Source organism: Pteropus vampyrus, unplaced genomic scaffold (assembly GCF_000151845.1).
Source record: "Pteropus vampyrus isolate Shadow unplaced genomic scaffold, Pvam_2.0 Scaffold240, whole genome shotgun sequence".
NCBI lineage: Eukaryota > Metazoa > Chordata > Mammalia > Chiroptera > Pteropodidae > Pteropus > Pteropus vampyrus.
The window spans coordinates 1,926,200-1,946,734 of NW_011889021.1; the positions used below are offsets into that span (position 1 = coordinate 1,926,200).

Here is a 20,535-nt window from a genome sequence, read left to right on the forward strand (position 1 = left end):
GAAGAAGCCTCAAGAAGCAAGTAGCCGACTAGATCATATGATACAGAGGAATCAAATTAAATAACTTAGTGAAAAAAGAATCGTGGTGGAATTTGCCTGAGTAAAATGTCTGTCAGTGGAGAGGAGGAGTCTAAAGGCTAAAAATTATGTCAGCAATAATATAATTCTGCTTTGAAAAGTGCATAGGAAAGGAAGATGTAGAGACAGGAAATGTATTAGTTGGTCTAGGCTGTGCTATAGTAACAAACCATCCCCAAATTTTAGTGACTTAACATAGCAAAAATTTGTTTCTTATATTCTACGTGGTGGGAGGACTGCTCTACAAATTCTCTTAGGAGCTTAGAGTGATGGAGGCTCCATCAGCTTGAAGTTAGAACTTCTGGAAGACAAAATCCCCTCCACAATTGTCTCAGTAAACAAAGACTTTATTGGAAGATCACATGCCAGCTACTCTATGCATTGGTCCAAAGTAAGATACTAGTCACCTAGGCATAACTTCAAGGGAGCAGGGAAATGTGAGGAGTATATGGAACATTTAGTAAACACCATTATTCTTGACATAGGAAGGCTAGACTATATAAAATTTGTTATAAAGAGGAGAAAGATAAAGTAATATCTAGAGTGACAGGAGGTGAGTGGATTTTTTTTGTTGTTGTTGTTTTTCTAATTAAAAGAGAATTGAATTTGCTTACAGGACAGGGAGTGGATAAGCAATAGAGCATGGTATTGGTCCTGGAGAAGGTGGAAAGGGGAGCGATGGGCCTCAGAAAGGAGCCCAGGCCTTCTTTCTCTGAGATTGGCAGGAAGGAAGTGAAGGACATGCAGTTAGCTAAATTTGTGGGTGTAGAGGCAGGAAACTGAGGAAGTTCACACCTGATATTTTTAGTTTCCTAAGAAGTAGGAAGCAAGTCAATTTCCAAAAATGGTGGTGGTGGTGGAGGTGGAGGTGGTGGTGGGAGGAATCAGAAGTAGGTTATGGGCCTTTTAGAGTTTAAACAAGGTTCTCAAATCTATCTCCACTAAGCCACCAGCCATTTAGTAGATAATTACGATAGCTTCCTATCTGGTTTACTTATCTTCCTTCATTCAATCCTTTCAACATATTGCAAAGGAGTTGATCTCTTTTAAAAGACAGAGCAATTCAGACAATGCCATATTCTGTGTAAAACGCTACTGGTTCAATATCTTTAAAATGATCCAAAGATCTGACTCACATTAACTTCTCTACCCTTCATATCTCTCACAAGACACCCCCTCCCTCACCCTCGCTTCATTTCCTTCCTCCTTCCTGTCCCAGGGCCTTCCCAGATGCTCTTCCCTCCACTGGAAAAGCCCAGCCATTCCACTTCTACTTTCACTTAGCTAATTCTAACTTTCCTTTAGAACAGAAATTAAATGTCACTTTTTCAGAGAGGCTTTCCTGGACCCTTCAGACTAGGGTAGATCTATTGGATGCTTTTATAATACTTGGAGTTTTTCCCTTTGCAACACTCTTCACAATTGTAGATATATGTTTATATATAGTGGGCAAGGTCTCTTCCCTCTGCTAGACTTTAATTCTATGAAGGTAGGCACTATATCTATTGTCTGTTTTTGTTATCTGTTTAACATGTAGCACATTGCCTGGCATATAACAGGTGATAAGTAAACGTTTGTAAAATAAATGAACAGATAAATCAGTTTTGTTAGTTAATTAGTTCATACCTATTGTGAAGAGATGACCAAGGTTGCAATACTTATGAGAGTCCAGTCAAGGATGAAGCCCACAGAATTGCTTTAGAGACAATCTGCATGAAGTGGAAAAGGCAAATTGTTGGACCAATACAAAGTTCAGACTTTTCAGAATAAGTGTGGCAGAAAGAGGATAATGCTGGTTTTCATGCTGCACTATAAGGTCTAGGCAGAATAGGAAAGGAAGGGAAATATTAAGGAGAGTGATGGACTTGGGAGAAAACAGTGAGGTCAAAGGCCTGATGGCATCCAGGATGTCAAGGAGCAGGTATGGTAGGAGTAAAAGAGTGAGAGAGCTAGGGAGCCAGGAGATGACAGTCAGAGATTTAATATGCCAGAATTTAAGATCTCTAAAGTGGAGTGCCACATCTTGAGAAGGTCTCGGGTATAACCATGGTTCTGAGGTAGTGGTTATTGTTGCCAGCATTAAGGAACAAAGAGGCTAGGATGTTAAACGACTTCACATAATGAAGTCACCTGGGCGATGGCAGGACTTGAAGTGGAGAAGACTTGAGGGACTGAGGTAGTCAGAAGAAACCACTGCAAAGAAAGCATAGAAGACGGCATGAGCCTCAATGGCAGGCCCTCCATCATTCCTTCCATTCTTAGGTCACTCGTTCAAGAATCGTGGTCCCAAGACAGAGTCTGATGCGCTGAGCTAGATGACATAAGCCTCAAAGGAGAAGTAAATTTTGCATGCGATAGAAGCGTAGTGATAGGTTAGTGTCAATGGAGAATGACGAGACTGCCAATGGAGGCCCCAATAAAATATGCGAGAAGAGGCAGCTTCTAATCAAGAGATTAGAAGAAAATATAGGGAGGTGTGGCCTTGAGGGAGAGCCAAGTTTCCATTAAGCAGGAGGTGAAGAGAGTAATCTGCCATGAACATAATGTTTATAAGAGGTTTTTGTCTGTTTGCTTGTTTTACAATGGATCAAAGGTTGTTCCAGCTGTAAAAGTAAAAGTCACAACATGTAATAGAAAGAGGACAGGCTATCTGTCAGAGGTCAGAGTTCCATTTCTGGCCTCATCATTTACTTGCTGAACCACCTTAACCAATTACTTCACCTCTTTGAGCTCAGTTTTCTCATCTGTGAAATGATAAAGCCGTAACTGGCTTACTGTGAGGATCAAATATATAATGGATGCAAAATGGTACTGTAAACTGCAAAGTGCCGTCTACATGTGAGTTATTACTGCACAGCGAGGTAATGGTAGCATTTGGACAAAATTCTTAATTCTTGACTCAATTTATAACAGTCCTGTAAGAAAGTCAGGGCAAAAGCTGTCTCCATTTTACAGGCTCATTTATTCAAAAAATCTTACTGAATTACGGCCATGCCACCCCGAATGCGCCCGATCTCATCTGATCTCTGAAGTTAAGCAGGGTCGAGCCTGGTTAGAACTTGGATGGGAGACCACCTAGGAAGACCAGGTGCTGTAGGCATTTAAAAAAAAAATAAAATAAAATAAAGTAAGAAAGAAAGAAACCTTACTGAGTGCTTATCGTATGTCAGTTACTGAGCTGGACGAGGGGATAGTGAGATGAATCAGACACAATCTCTAACTTTGGAGTTCATAGTTTAATGGAGGAGACAGACGTAGTAACACGATAAGTTGTGCTATGTGGCATAATGGTGGACTAGACTGCTAGTGTGCACAGAAAAAAGAACAATTAGGGAGAGCTTGAGAGAGCTTTCTAGTAGGAGTGGCATGGGAAGTGGGCCTTGAAGATTAAGCCAGAGAAGAGGAGAGGTATTCCACTCCCAGTCAGTTAGTGGTGAAGATCCAACTAGAACCCAGAGCCACAAACATGCAGTTATGTGCCCCACACCCCCCTGCCCCCACCCCGTGCTCTCTAGACAAAGAGAAAGAAGCCTCTCTGGTCTTACTTAGAAGCTTATTCTCTTTGTTTTTGCTAAGGGCCTGGCTGCCATGGGAACACCATTCTTGCTTAGTCTCTTTTCTATATGCTGTCAATAACTTATTGTCGGGGAGCAATTGCATAGCTCAGGTCCCCGAGATATGAGGCATCATGCTTGTTTCTGCCTCTTAGCCTCTTCCCAATTGTCTAATGATGCCTGTTGTTGGCTGACTGCCCTTCCTTATTTGGGAACAAATCAGAGGTCAGTGGGTCAACTAGTAAGCAGCTTTCCCAGGAAACCAGCAAGCCTTTAAAGGAATCATGACTTGTCACACACCCCATGATTGTGCCACACAAATGGGGTTCCTGGAGGACTCTTCACCCTGTCCCCTTCTCCCCTCACTATTTCCTTCAGTAACATTGAGGAAAAACCAGGTCGTATCTAGTTTCTTCATTCTCTTAGGTTCCCAAACTGATGGTTCTCTTCTCACTTTTTCAGAGAGCATTGTTGGAGACCTACCTCTTTTCCTGGAAACTTGGTCATCCAGGATTGGGCCCTATTTTAATAGCCAGCAATGATAAAATCATGGTATATCCATTTTATAGATGAAGAAACTGAACCTCAGAGAAGGTAAGAGATGGTGGGCACCATCTTTGGAGGGACAGCAAAACATGAGACTGGACTGTAGCCTAAGGCAAGAAAATAATAATACAAATGTTGGCTGTCTAGCATTCAGGTCCCTTTTCCTAACAGTACTCTCATTTCTGCACACATTATGTAGAGTCGTGGAGGGAGTGGGCATCCAGATGCCTATCTACCACTACAGTCACTGAAAGGCCAAAGAGTTCTAGTGTCTGAGGTTTAAAGCAAATAGAAATTACCTCTCTACTGAGATTAGCACTGTGCCTAACCTACTGTGAATGCTTAGGGAATATCATTTCTGTTTCACCATCATGTTATTTATTATCTGTGCGGTGTTAGGCAAGTCACTTAACATTCCTTGCCTCAGAAATGATATATGTAAAACTGCCAGTGTTCTTAACGTTTATTAACTGTTATGCTTGTCATAATTATTTTGTTATTGGCGTAATTATTTTATTATTTTATCAAGAGTGAATGAGTTGAATCAATTGTGCTATGTCATTGGCATGACAAATTACTTAAAATAATGCAGAAACAGACTTTGACTTGTTGATGTAGAAGTTTATATCATTGAATAGAAAGGTCATGTTATGATATTTAGATTAAAAACTATATATAAATAAATATATACCTGAAATGATATATCCCAAAATGATAACCAATATTTATCTTTAGACAGTGTGATTGTGGATAATTTTCAAATTTTATTTTTGCCTTTCTTCATTTTCTGTCTTCACGAGCAGACATTATTTAGTAGTAATTATTTTTTAAGTGGGGTGCTGCAAGGATGGCTGCTCAGCGAGTATTCTCACTTTCCTGCGTGGTGCAGCAGTATGACTAGGGGAAGATGGGTTCCAACGGTGAAGTGGCTCGGCTGCTGGCCAGCAGTGACCCACTGGCCTGGATCTCAGGCGATAAGCCATATGCAGAGCTGTGGATGAGGACATACCCTCAGGGAGACGCCCAAATTCGTGACAACCATATCTCACAGAAGACCCTAGGCCAGTGGATTGCACTTGGGCTCGAAGGTCAAGGAAACCTTTAATGGCAAGCAGCCCTTCCTCTTCAAAGTGTTCTTGGTTGAAATGGCCCTGTCCATCCAGGCACACCCTAACAAGAAGCTGGCAGAGAAGCTGAACCTCCAGGCTTCACAGCACTACCCTGATGCCAACAAGTCAGAGATGGCCATTGCCCTCACCTCCTTCTAGGGCTTATGTGGCTTCTGGCCAGTTGAAGGGATTGTGACCTTTCTGACGAAAGTGCCCAAGTTCCATTTCCTAATTGGAGATAATGCAGCAACACAGGTGAGGCAGAGCCCGAACTGTGACTCCCAGGTGTGACCTCTGCTCTGCAGGGCTGTTTCTCCCAACTGATGAAGAGTGAGAAGATGGTGGTAGAACAGCTCAATCTCTCGGTAAAACAGATCTCCTAGCAAGTGGATGCTGGAAACAGGGAGGACATCTAAGGGGAGCTCTTGCTGCAGCTGTACCATCTGTATTCCAGTGATATCAGAGGCTTTGCCATCTACTTCCTGAACCCGCTTACCTTGGAGCTGGAAGAGGCCATGTTTCTGGAGGCCAATGTGCCTCAAGCCTACCTGAAAGAGACTGCATGGAGTGCACAGTATGTTCAGACAACACGGTATGTGCCGGCCTGACACCCAAGATCATCCATGTGCAACTCTGTATGACATGCTCAGCTAGAACCCCAGCCTCAGCAAGGATAGTCTCTTTTCTCCAACATGGAGTCAGGAAGACCCCTATCTCTCTTTGACCCCCCTGTACCTGGCTCCATCACTAAGTATAAGGTCTTAGCATTGGACTCTGCTAGCATCATCCTGATGGCATAGGGTAAAGTGACAGCCAGCACTCTCACGGCCCAGGCAAGAACCCTCCTGCAACATGGTGGGGTGCTAGTCATTGGGACCAATGAGAGTGTCTCACTCACTGTGCCTGAGGACCTGCTGATATTCCATGCCTGCTGTCTGCTGTAGAGGCCACAGCCATCTTGGCTCTCCTGGCTCACCCTAAATCCTGGCCAGCCTTATCTCCTCAGGTCTGGTCCAAACTCCTTCCCTGCTCTGGACTTTTTTGGGTGCACGTTGGAAGAGCTGGTATAGAGTAATGAGCTTGAAGGCAGTGACTTTTGAGCAGGCCTAGGTTGACCCAACTTCTTCCTGGGAAGATGGGCCCAGGTGAGGACTAAGGACTGACACTCCTCTTGTATTCTCACCACACCTGAGCCAGACTCAATGCAGGAGGCAGCTCTGTTCTACCTACAGTATTAGACAGGCTGGTGAACTCTATGATTAGCTCAGCATCAGTTACAGCAAAGGGATAGGTAACTAATACTAAGAACAGGGTTCTGGCCCTGGGACTGCCCATTTCCTCAGCTGCAGAGGAAGGAAAGGGTAGGCCTGTGGACCAGTGCTGTTCATCATCACTTTCTTGCTCTGTCAAAACAATTTAAGATCAATTGTGTTGAGGAAAAAGGAAAAACAAAGATTATCACTTAGTGGCAAATCAAGGACTCTGACTAGATTTCAGTCAGGGGCAAATTCAAGGGGGTAGGGCAAGGCAGCCAGGTTGCACTCGATAGAGATGGAGTCAGAAATGTCAGTCAGAGCATACTCTGGATGACATGCCTCTGGTTTAAGGAAGGTCCTAGGCAGTGCCTAGATACAGATCCAACCTTCCAGGGAACCTGGAGGCCAGAGCTCAGAGAATAATTTCTATCTGTCCCCTATCTCTTCCCTGCATCTTCTACCACTTTATCCCTCTGCAAAAAAGAAAAAAACAAAAAAACAAAAAGAAAAAGATTCCAGCCATTAAGTTCCTCAAATATGGCAAACTGATTTCCACCTCAGGGCTTTATTACTGCCTTTTTTCCCTGTTAAACCATTTGTAAGTTACTCTTCATCTACCGGCGACCATCTATCCCATTAGCCTATTTATTTCTTTGATAGCATTCATCCACTCTGAAAATATCTTGATTGTTGTCAGAAAAATGTAAGCTCATGAGTGCAAAGATGTTGTCTGTCTTGTTCACCATATACATGCTGTGACAAGAATAGTGCTTACAGAAAGCAGGAGCTAAAAAAAAAAAAAAAAAAAAGAACACCCACTGATTTGATGCAAAATCAGAATTCCTCATCAGAGAAAGTGTTAAGCAGGGAAACTAAGACAGAAACCCAGCTGTGATACCGGGACTCGGTAGCATAGACAGTCAGCAACTGTTGAGTTCACCTTTTGGGGTTGGACGTAGTCAAGAATATAAGGAAACAAATACTATTTCAAGTGTTTTTTCTTTTGCAAAGAGTAGTTATTACCCCCCTCCCCCAATTGATGACATTTTCAGAATATGACATGGTCTGTAGATGAGTTTATTGGAAGTCTGGGCTTCTAGGCTAAATGAGTAACTTCCTGAATGATATGAAATTGATGAAGCTTGTGGCATTACGGAAAAACATGACACAAATTGTGCACTAAAGCAATTCCATGGAAAGATGTTTGATAGTATAAATGGTCACTTAGTTTAAAAGACTTTGGCTTGAAGTTATGACAGCTGAACATTTCTTATACATACCAAAATCCCCAGTATGTAGCTATTAACTCAGCTTTTCTGGGACACAAGGAAGCAGACAACTAGAGTTCTATGCCAAACCTTCTGTAAACAAGTAGAAAAAATGAGGAGGGGGGAAGGGGAGTAGAAAATAGTTAAGACTTTTATTCTACACCTTTTACATGCCACACACTAACAAGGAATGAAGTTCTCATTTAATAATACTGCAACAGGTATTATTTCCACTTCCCAGATGAAAATAATAAGGCTAAAACAGATCGACTTAACCAAGATCACAGTTAATAAATTACAGAAGAAAATCTAATTCCAGGTTTATTTGACTCCAAGACCATCTACCACACTTGCCTCCCCAGCATTCTTGGAAATCCCCTTGATGAAATGTATTGCTCATCTTAAAAAAAAAAAAAAGGGCAACGATATGGCTGAAAAGAAGGCAGGAAGTAACAGGAAAAACTAACCCATAAAGTATAAGGTTGAATCACATGAAATTGGTGATGACTTTTTTTGCCATAAAAGAAGCAATATTGTTCAACCTCATGGTATTTGTGGTGAGAAGATCACTATGACAACACTATTAATCACTACTCTGTCACCCATTTGTACACACCTTTACGGATTACATTTCATCGCCATTTCAGTGACCCCTTGAAGCAGGAAGAGGGAGGATAATCATTCCCATTTTACACATGAGGAAAAGCAGGTCTGGTAACCCTACATGCTTATCAGAGCAGCATTTGCCCTTAGGAAAATCTGTAACATTTTTTAAGGCTTCTCCCTGTCTTCCACTTCCTACTCCCACCACATCCCACTGTCTACATCATGTTCTGTCAAAACAATTCTTGAATTTGTCTTCTATAGTAGGCTCCTAACTGGTCTCCCACACCCTCAATCTAGTCTCCAAACTGTAGCCAGAGATTTTTCTAAATGCAAATTTGATCATTTCACTTACCTCCTTAAAATCCTTAGTTCTTCATTCCTCACAAGATAAAGTTCAAATGCCCCAGCCTGTCCTTTATGACCCTGACCCCCGTCTACCATCTCCAGCCTCACCATTTGCCATTGCCCCTCAACGCACCCTGTTGTGTAGAACCCACCTCTCTTACTTTACTCGAACTGTTCTGTGGCTGGATGGCTTTCTCCTCTCTCACCTGACATTCAGCAGGCCAATTTATGCTTTTCAAGGCTTAGTTCAAATGTTACCTCTTTGTGAAACCATGCCTGACTTTCTTCTGATAGTCACCAGTTTTCTGTGCTCTCACAACAGTTGGTACATTTCTTCTATTATAAGACTTATTAAACAATACTCTGATAGGTGTTCATGTGTCCTTAAGATACTCAACAAACTGCTTTTCACCCTTTGTAACTTCAGGACGTAGCACAACACTAAACATACAGCAGGTATTATCAGTTAGCACCCAAAGGTCCTAGAAAGTCCTTGTCTTGTGCCTCAGGTTAGGGAATAAGGGAAAAGTCCTAATGACATGTTGAGTGCCAAAAACCAGGGCAAACTATTCCAGGACTTTTCCAGAAGTCAGTACATTGAAAGTATAAGCCAGGGACTACCTGAACCTGGATTAATACTTTCATTAACAAGGCTTATTTTCATTAAAGTAAATAGTATCTACATGATCTGTATGAATTACATAAGAATATTTGGATTTTATATTTCACAGAGACACCTAGGCCAGTGGTGGAGCACCTAGAAATCAAATTGCCCTTTGCTGCCACCATAATAACACATTTAATTCAATTAGATGAGCAAGGAATAATTTACTAGTAGAAAATATGTATGCAATATAAAACCATCAGGAGTACACATGGCCACAAAGACAAGCTGTTAGATCGAGAGCATTTAGCTGGCCAAATATTCCCATAATGCTTCCTTGTTACTTTTTAAATTTGGTAGCAAATATTAATGTGTCAAAAACATGTATGAAGAAGAAATAGAAGATTGAAAAAATTCCTTCTACCAACTTTTCTTGAACCTGAAAAAAAGACCAACATTGTTTGATTTTCCTGTGGGAACACACTGGTCTAGCTTGTGGAATCCCAGTATACTAGCAGATAGTTAAAAACCACACCTTAAAGTCATACCTTTACTCAAAGCACAGGCCGTTAAAAAAACAAGTGTGACCTGAAACGACTCCATAGAAAGAGAAAATTTTGATTACAATAAATGAAATTCACTTTTTAATGTTGTTGGGCTTTAGGAAATGGTTTGCGTAACTTAGTGCAGTTCAGTATTTTTCCTAGATGCCTTGACCCAGATAGGCCTTTTCCCACTGTCCTGGCTGAAGTCTTGTGCTGCAAGATTCAGTCTTCTCCCTGTTTTAAGAGAATGCAGTGCTTACTCATGAGGAGATGCCAGCTCCTGGGTGGGCCCAGAAGCAGCTAAGGAACTTCTTCATTTCAGACACTTAGGAGCCCAAGAGATCTTGATCACAGATCTAAAAATCACAAGAGCAGGAATAAGGGACTCTGGGTAATGAAATATCTTAGCCACACCCAGTGACCTGAGGGGGTAGACAGCATTTATTTTCAAGATGTAATTGCGATACAACTTATAACTGGTATATTTTTATTTTTTTATTCACTTGGAGAGACAGGCAGTGTATCTATAACACATCCTGATTCCTAAATATGAGACATTCTTAGAGTGGTCTTTTTCCCACCTAACATTTCATAGGCACATTTCCACAAGGTTAATTTAATTCACACCCTGTAATCTTTATAGCTACATGCCCTATTCATTTGGCCACTCAATAATTACTTAGCCTCTATTATTTACTGTGTACTCTGGTACACTCTGTATTTACTTAACACCATTTGCTATCAATACTCATTTTGGAGTGTCACAATCGTTTTCAATTTTCATTGTTAAAAATACTATTAAAATCTCTAGACTTTTCTTTTTTTAGGTATGTCTTTCAAAATGGTATCACCAGGGAAGAGCCTAAGCAAATCAAGGAATTGTATAGCTACTGTTGTATGTGGTCAAGTTTAAAGTATAAGATTTATTTTAGAATTCTATGTGAAATTTGTGGTTAGACCACTGCAGAAGACCAGGATGAAGATGACAAGAGTCTAAACTAGGGCAATCGCAGTAGGAGAGGGAAAAAAAAAGACAGGAAAATACTGAAGAAGGGAGAACATGGAACTTGGTGTCTGATGATACAGGGGGTAAGGGTGGAGTTAGGCATGATTATTGGGTTTCTACCACAAGTGACCAGATAGAGGACATAGCAGAGGAACATGTTTGAGGGAACAAGATAAGTTCCATTTCATGTTGATTTTGAGGCATCTGTGGAGATATTCAGGTGGAGATATTCCAGTTGACTATAAAGTTTGTTGAAGAGGTAGCTATAAAAACATAAGGCTTTTTAGTATAAGTTTCTTAAGCCAGAAACCCTGAAAGTCAATTAACTGAATTATTTCATTTTACAGATGAGGCGATAGGCCCGGACAGCTGTTTTCAGAAAGCAACTTTGAGAATTGAGATTAGATTTAGGAAGCCTCATTCAGGGCTATTTCAGCCCACCATGCTGCATTCCATTTTTATACCTTGTTGTTTTTATAATTATTCAAAAATACATAAGAGTAGTTTTCTCAGAATCCTAGTTATGTTTAGAACCCCAGAAAAAAGGTGTAAATCTCACCCACTTGCATTCTTTTGTAACTGCATAACTGACTTTTCAATCAAAAAGATCCTGCCATGAATGCTAGATAAAATAAAGAGAAAGTGGTCTGATTACTGGAAGTGACTTTGATCAGAGTGAGCAACTCTAAATATCACACTGTTCCTATAACCTGGCTGCGCATATTTCTGTGCTTAATTGTTAAAGAATCAGTCATTTGATTATCCTTCTGAAAGCAACCAAAAGTACTATGTTCATCACAGACCATCTATCACATGAGGTATATGGGTTATGACAGTTACATTTAGTTGTGATAAGAACAGTTGATAAGAAAAAGTACCAAGAGCTACTCAAAAAATTGACATGATAAGTACTGTTACAAAGTTGAAGGCCAATGATACCTCAAATAAAGAATTCTTGAGAAATGAAGCTTCTTTTTAAGTAAGCTACCGGTGTTAAAAACAAAAATAAAGCAAGTACAGTATAAAATTAGGACCTAAGTTCTGAGGGAGGTATGAAGAAAATGAGACTAGGTTTCTGTCTTCTCTGCAGTGTAAGGAAAGAAAGTGAATGGGGGAAGAAATGAATGAATGCTTATTGATGAGTGCCTACTATGTACCAAATATTCATAATAAATTCATTTTATTTCATCTCTCACATCAACTTTGTGAAGTACACATTATAAACACCCTAGAAATGTGAAAACAAAGGCACAAAGAGATTAGGCAGTGGTGGCAATATGTGACTAGTTGCAAGGGCTTTAGTGTCAGGCACCCTGGCTTTAGATTTGGGTTCAACTCTTACTATTAAGCCTTAATTAATAAGTAACTTACCCTCTGTATTACTTAATATTGTTTGCTTATCAATATTCATTTTGGAGTATCTATAATTGTCATCATCATCATCTGTAAATGATATAACCATCATCTGTGATATTGACTGTAATCATCTGTAAATGATGATAATATCTGCCTCACAGTCATTGAGAGGATTATGTAAGCCATGAAGAAAGCACCCAGTAAGCATTCAATAAATCAGCTATTTACCATTGTCTAAAACCACACAGCAAATAAGTGGTAGATAGGACTCCACACTTTTCTGATTCTAAACTGAACTTCTGCACTGTACCTGGTTGTCTCTTTAGGCTCCTGAGATGCTGGGAGTGGAAAGTAGAGCTCAGGGAGGGGAACAGATAACACTGATGGTGTACTCATAATCTGGGAGAGGGCAGAAAGGCAGGAAGCTGAAATAAGTATTAGGACAAAAGACAAACTATAATTTTAAATGGAATCTTGACTTAGGGGGAAGGCTATAAATTGTTAGCTAAGAACACTTACCAGAGTGGAAAGAAGTCACCAGTAAAACTACTTACCTTACCCAATATATAGCACAGATATTTCACATCTGATATTGTTTCTAAAAATATTTTAGATATCCAGAAATGAGTTCTTGTGCCTATTTGATAAATCACATAGACGTTTCTTACAGCTAGCAAAATATCGCTAATATCAATCTCCTTGCTAATAAAAAATTACCTGTTTTTCTCTTATAAAAACAGCTTTAAACTCTGATCACTTTTAATTCCAAAATAAAAGGAACTGCATAGAGCTCCCTCTAGTGCCATAACAGCTTCTCTTGTAAGATTTACAAGTTAACTCATTCAATGTATTTATATATTATACCCTCACTTGGTGTCAGATACTATGTTTATTCTCTTACCAAACATTATGGTCCTAATTATATGATATTTTCTAATGTGAACAGGTACAACATTTAAATATATATTATATCCTTATTGAGAGAACAGTGTAAATAGCTTCTCTAGTGCTGTTATCCAATTCCATTTACATTTATTAAATGAACATAGCTAAAGAAATGCTGAAGTAAACAGCTTAATGTAGTATAGATATCTGACAACTGTGTTAACTTCTCTCTTTGTTCTCCTTATTTATGAATTTAAGAAAATGGCAATGTGAGCCAATTTGATCCCAACAAAAATGGTCTGAATATGTTAGGCAGGCAATTTTCTGAGTTATCAATAGAGATATATTCTAGGACATACAGAGGCATAATTCCTTGAGATTTTAAATGCGATACTAGTTGATTGTGAATACAAAACTGAAATCTTTAACATGCTAAGTCACTTTCTTGTCCTATATATTGCCAGCCAATAGATGTTCGATGAAAAAAGAATTCCTTAGTCAAGTAAGATTAAGACATGATGGGTTAAACCAAACTAATCTGCTTTCTTTACTGAAAGACCTCTCAGAACACTAATGTGCATGGTGAATTCCCAGCACAGGACAGTATAAACCTTTTCACAAACTTACTTGACTATGGAGCCCTTTTCCTCCTAGAATATCTAATGACATCAAGGACGCCAACGTTCAATGGAACATACTTTGGGAAATGATTTAATCCAAAGGTGCACCAGTTTCTCTGCTCTCATCATAAATCTTCAGCCTTTGACTCAGTGCATCAAACTGAACCCATCCTTCCTTCCTGCATTCCTAGTATCTTTCCCATTCCGTACTCACTGACTGCTTTGAGATCTTAGTGCTCTGGAATCTCAAATGTCTGGTAATCCTTTGGTTCTTTCTGATTAAAAGAGCAAGTGGCTTCAAAGTTTATGACATCATACAAGTTACCAAGCTCCTTCACAATCCAAACAAATCATTCCATTCTCACTCAAGCACTGAAATAGGAGATGCTGCTTTTACTCTTTCGGAGACCTTATCTGTGGATTCATCCTGAATGCCTGAAGCCTAACTGGAAGACAGAGTATAACAGTCCAATGTTTAGCCTTAGCTAAAAGATCATACTATTTCAATCATCCCCAAGGAATGCAAGGACCAAAAGGACAGCACAATCACACTCTAGGGAAGTCAGCTCAGAAAGGCATCTGGAATCATATTGGGAGGTGACGGTGCCCAGCCTAGTATAAAGTGAGAAAAAGGGGAGTGAGCAAGGCATGGACGCAACATGAGAACAGTACAGTTTTTTGAATCCTCTGGAGCTGAATCCTCCCAGTACAGTTTCGGTAACTGGCTGGAACCAATTTAATTCCTAATAAACATAAAAGAATACCCAAAGCTAAATGTGAATGAATAAAATCTATTTTGGGTTATCTATTTTTCATTATGATTCAGGATAATTAGAACAGTATATTTATTTCAGTTAGGGTTCATAATACTCTTTTAAACTGAAGAGGGATCTGTTTTCTCAAGTTATTTGGTACTTTCTTCCTGGAGTTAAATTCCAGAGAAAAGCCCTTTAGAATAAAATAAGGCATTTTTAAACTTACTGATGTTGGAATAATAAATAAGTAAAATCAATCAAGTAAATCAAGGCCTGTCTCATTTTACATCACTGGGTTTGTACATTCTGTTAATAAAGTTCATATATTCACAACTCAAAGAGTAATTTAAATTTATAATAGAAATCTATAACCCAACAAAAAAAATCCATTGCTATATAACTAAAATTATGTAATTATACATTTATTTATAAAATAACAGAAGATTTAGGAATAAATCTGTTTATTGTATTGTGAAAATGGTCGTGGTACATATGAGAAACATTATATAGTTTGAGGACAGCATTCAGAACTGTTAAGACAAAAGACAAACTATAATTTTAAACTCAATCGTGATTTACGGGACAGGCTGTAAATTATTGGCTGGAATGCGTTCAGCATGAACTCAGATTCTATATAACATAAAGCATGAAAAAATACAAAAGATGTTGGAGTCCAATAAGCCCATACCTAAATTTTAACTGTAAAGCTGCAAGGACTTCTTGTTTATTCTTATACACTAGTTTTCTTCTGAGATAAGTTGATTTTATCTCCAAGACTTAAGGCCATTCCCTGTAAACAAGAATGAAGATGCTTATAATTATTGAAACTATGTAAAACCCGTATCTTATTCTATCTCAACCAAGTCCCCAATCAATAATACCACATTCAACAATGAAACCAAGGATGTACAAAAGAGACTCACCAAAACCTTACTTGGTTAAGTACTTTCAGTGTTAGAATCACGAACAGTCACTGGATTTGTTGCTTGGATTTTAAAATATTTAAAAAACCCATTTCACAAACACCTCATGAGAATCAATCATTTAAGCAAATAATCAATTATTTAAGCAAATAATCCAGAATGAAAAGGCCAAAAGGTGGTCCATTTTAATGAAGCAAAGTCTGTATTTGTATTCAGAGAATACATTTATTATATATATATACACACACATATATATATATATGCATCTAATGCACAAAACACTAGTGTGACAGAGCATAGTACATACATAAATAAGAAAGCTTTAAATTCCTTCTCCTTTTGTTCAATTCAGAGATGATCTCAAAAAAAGCAATTGTTACCTGACTTTTTGCACGAATCCTTATGTGGCCAGTAACAGGGGCCTCTGGTCCCTGGTGAATAGGCTTCTCAATGCTGACATTTGCAAGTGCGTCTTCTCCAAATATGGAACGAGCATAGAGGTTGGCTGCCATAAAGCCACAGTAACCAGAAAGTGCCTGGAAGAAATTAGTGATAAATTCAATACTTTACTAGAAAACTACATAGAAGAAAGACCAAAGAGCATAGATGAACTATCACTTAAAATAGTACTTATCATATGGTGGTGGTGACACAGCTGTATGAGTTTGTTAAAACTCATGGAACTACACACTTGAACAATATGGATTTTACCACATCTATATTATATCTCAATAAACCTGACTTTAAAGAAATAGCACTTACCTCAATTTGTATTTATACATTTTCCATTTACTTAGAGTTGTTTGACTGCCCCTTACACCAGACCTTAAGCTCCATGAAAAGACTATTTAAATTTTGTTCATTATTGTATATCCAGCAGCTCCTAAGTATGCTGGGCGTATAATATTTGTCTGAATATCTGTTGGGCTCAGTATTTGTTAAATAAACTAATATATGAATTAAAACCTGCTCGTCTCGCAGCAGATATTCTTTTACTGATAAAATTAGTATTATAACATTAGCAAAAATCTTATAAAGACAAAATTTCTTAGAGCCTTGGCTTCAGTTTTCTCTTTCTTGTCTTTTTTCATACATACACAAACATAGCAGAAAAGCAGAGTATATCAACAATTCTGTATTTAAGCAAATAAAGTCTGACCCACAATCAAAGCCAACAGAATATATCATGGAAATTTTCTAATCGAGTATCAAAAACTATTTTGGAATAAGCCTTTAGCTTATTCCAAAAGGAGAAGACTGAAAAGAAAAGGAATTTGACTATTCAGTTGGATCAGTGCACTAGGAACGAGCAGGTTGGTATATTCCAGCAGAGAAAGATAAGCAAATTCATAAATTCTATGGGATACCTTCTTTTAGCTAGGCCAGAATGACACTGCTTTTCTCATGCTGAATAACAAAAATACACTAGAGGAAATACAAGAAATCCAGGAATCCACCATACTACTCTCCATCGGATTTAAGAAGTTCTCAGTCTTACCTTTTCTGGGGTGAGGCATTTCATGTTTGTTGACTTTAATATGTGTTGTAAATAGTCATTCAAATCAATTATGTTTGTGTTAACTGTCACCTGTACAGAGGGAGAAAAAAGTCAAGATTATAATTCTTACAATGAGAAAGTTGTGAATTTCTTATCTTGGGGTTGAGAAACAATCACTTGTGTGTCAAATGAGACCTGCCTCCCAAGTATTTAGTGGAGAAGATGGGCAACGAAAAAGTAAATGACACCTACAAAATCCAACAAACTGAGGATAGTATCAAAACTTTCAGATATAGATAATTTCATAGAAGAGCAACATATTCCATATAAAATGTTTCTAATAAAAATCAGCCTCAAAGAAATAAACTTCTTCAGTTGGCCACTGGCTTTGCAAAGCATCTTTGAACACTGGATTCAATGACAAATTATTATTCATACATACAAGAAATGGAATATTGTCTATAATGTCGATCAATAAATCAGATTATAGAACTGCTACTCTCACCAATTTAGAACAGCAATTTACCAAACTACTTGTATGACTTCCAGTTAAGGCTACTTTGCAAGAATAGATATTGAAAGACTTTGCTTTTGACATCACTTTTCAGTGGGATTAATTTTATAGGAGAATCCCTTAACACTAGCCAAAGAGAAACGAAGATTAGGAGTTCAAAGAAATCTTTCTAGGACCAACTTTGTTTTCCCATTCAAATTCGGCCCACATTTGACGGAATTCAGCATCAGTGCAAGTTGCAGGCTGGATATAGTCCATGATGTCAATGTGAATATCACTGAGGACCACACAATTTCTGTCACTTGCTGCTCCAGAGACATCATAAACTGCAATACACATATACAAAACAATCCCAATCATCGGAGGCAAATTTTAATTTAGAAAGTTTTAATATTTCCAAATAATTATGGTATTAACAAATATTTTTATAATGCTTATATATTGCTCTAATCTAAATGCTTTACAAATATTACCTGTTTAACACTCCTATCAATCCTATGTTATAATATTATTATTTTCTATCTTATAGGTGAGGAAACAAAAACAAAGAGAAGTTAATTAAGTTGCTCATGGTCACAGAACTAGTAAGTAGTGGGGGGCCAGGATTCAAACTCAAGTGCTGTGTGCTAAGCATTCCAGGGGAATACACAAGTAATAGTGCTCCCATAGTAGGTGCTTAACTAATATTTTTGAATAAATATTACTGAGCCATAGTACTTGATGATACAAGGTTATATGCTTCTATGACTATCTCTTCCACAGTAGACAGTCATAATCTGATTTGAACCTTCCTTCCTTCCTTCTAGCCTCATCCCTTGACATTCCCCACCCTATCTACTTTCAGAGAAAATTGAGGTTACCATGAACCATTTTCGGCTCCACATCTAAAATTAAATGTATCTTTCTCTGAATCCACTCTCACCTCCTCAGATTTTATACCAAAGAAGTGCTGCTTCTTCCCTCTTTCGCACTTCTATCTTTACCTTCATATTCTCTACTGACTTTCTTTCCTTATAATCAGACTACAGACATACTCAAGGCCCTCTCATCTTAAAAAATAAACAAATCTCCCCTCATCCTTGACTTATATTCTGGCTACTGTTCTCTTTCATTCTTATCAAAACCAAGGTCCTATGCTCAGAATAGTCTACACTCACTATCTTTATTTCTCCATCTCCTATGTAGTCTTCAACTTATCACCACTGTCCAAGATCTGTATGATGAATATTGTAATATCACTAATCACTAAATCTAAAGGACCCTTCTTTTAGACTTCATGTTACTTGATCTTTTGCAGCTTCAGATACTTCTTGAAAAGTTTTCCTTATTTATCTCACCACACTTCAGATTCATTTGTAGGCTTCTCCTCATTTGACTAAGCTTTTAATATTGTGATTCTCTTGGATTCAGTATGCAAATCTCCCCTCTTCTCATTTTTTTAATGCTGTCCTCCGAGTGATTTCTTCCATTTTTATGGCTTTTAAACAAATATATCTCTAGTTTAGACCTCTTGTTCAAGTTGCAGACTCATATCAAATTGCCCTTGGGTATCTTCAGACACTTTATTATTCAACCTGCTCAAGATTTAACTTATTCTGTCTCTCAAATTTGGTCTTCTCTCTTATATTACCTGTTTTAGTGAGTGATACAAACATCAACCCAATAAACCCAATCAAGAAATCTGAGGTTACTGTAGCCACTTCCTCTTTCAATCAGAAACCACGTCCTGGGCATTCTATCTTCTTAATATCTATTATACTTAGCCTTTCTCTCCATCCTGACCAAGGATGTGTTGGCTCAAACCATCATCTCTTACCTATGATACTTCAATAGTCTACTAGTTAATCTTCCTGTCTCTTCTAATCAGTCTTCTATCGTACTGTCACATAAATATTTAATCATGCAACTCACTTATAATTTCTCAATGCCTCCCCTTTACGTCCAAGATAAAGTATAAAATCCTTAGTATGACAAGCAAAATATAGCTCCCATTAACCTTTTTAACCACTTTTTTTTCCTACCACCACCCTCTAGCTAACTGTAAACTCCAGGTATACCAAATCACCTGCCTTTGGTCCAGCTATCTATAGAACATTTATTGCTCTTTCAAAACCCTACTTGACCATTAGCTCCTCCACAAAGGCTTTTCTAACCTTTCCCTACCAGCTTTGAAAGAACTGACCTAAGCTCTTCATAGACTCTCACAGGCTTCTTTCTTAACACATACCATTGTGTTCTGCACATATCTATTTTATATATGCTTTCCTTTACTCTAAGACTATAAGCTATCTGAGGATAGAGCTCTTTTGTTCCTCGCCATGGCAGACCCAACCCTACTATAGAAACTGCTAAATAGACAAAAAGTTTATTGACTGAATGCCTCTATAAAAAGTAGCCCATAGGTAGCTTGGCAACAAATGTCTAGTTTTAGACTGAGTTTAGATGTTACCTTTTGATAATGTACCCTCATCCTTTAAAAGCCTTCCATACTGTTAGCATGTTCCCCACCCAAAGCACATAGCATATAAACCAGCTCACATCATATTGTATTGTAATTATATATTTCTCTCCTCCTTCTGCTTGACATTTTTTTGAGGACAGTGACTTTGTCTGGTTCATTTCTATACATCCAGAACACAGTACAATGCTTAGTACCTTGCAGGTGCCTCATAAATGAATGTATAAACGGATTTAGGTCCTGTCCTCAAGAAATGTCACACAGCTACTCATCGCAGAAAATTCTTTAATAAAAATATTCAAAACATCACATGCTGTAAAATAATTCCTTACCTATGTTACCAAATATTATTCCATTTTCTGTTGATGCTACTTTGACATTAGCTTTAATATTTGCAAAATCATGAGGAGCAAGAGTCAAAGGAGATGGCTTTTCTACAAGTTTCAGATCCCCTGAAAAAAAATTTAGACATAGTTAAGAATACATATATATAAACCTCTCAAATCATAAAATCTTAAAATGTATGCAGCTTAATAGTTTCTAGTAAAGTAAGGAATAAGAGAAGGGTTATGATTCAAACATGAGGAGGAAATAAATAATTTAACACCT

The 20,535-nt window shown here is 38.2% G+C and overlaps 1 protein-coding gene and 2 pseudogenes across 3 annotated transcripts in view; 2 read left to right on the plus strand and 1 right to left on the minus strand.

Annotated features, from left to right (window-relative positions):
• The first annotated feature begins 3,059 nt into the window (after positions 1–3,059).
• LOC111728970 lies at positions 3,060–3,178 on the plus strand (annotated as a pseudogene).
• Positions 3,179–5,025: 1,847 nt separating this feature from the next.
• LOC105301480 lies at positions 5,026–6,671 on the plus strand (annotated as a pseudogene).
• Positions 6,672–14,934: 8,263 nt separating this feature from the next.
• Positions 14,935–20,535, minus strand: part of COPB1 (coatomer protein complex subunit beta 1) — a 31,793-nt gene continuing 26,192 nt past the window's right edge. For all 3 annotated transcript variants that reach the window (XM_011374173.2, XM_011374174.2, XM_023519912.1), the window contains exons 18-22: positions 20,259–20,378; positions 17,649–17,794; positions 16,955–17,044; positions 15,837–15,992; positions 14,935–15,323 (exon numbers count right to left, since the gene is read on the minus strand). In XM_011374173.2, the coding sequence (XP_011372475.1) occupies positions 15,264–15,323; positions 15,837–15,992; positions 16,955–17,044; positions 17,649–17,794; positions 20,259–20,378 (572 nt within the window). In that variant the 3' untranslated portion in view covers positions 14,935–15,263. The remainder of the gene's footprint in view (positions 15,324–15,836; positions 15,993–16,954; positions 17,045–17,648; positions 17,795–20,258; positions 20,379–20,535) is intronic.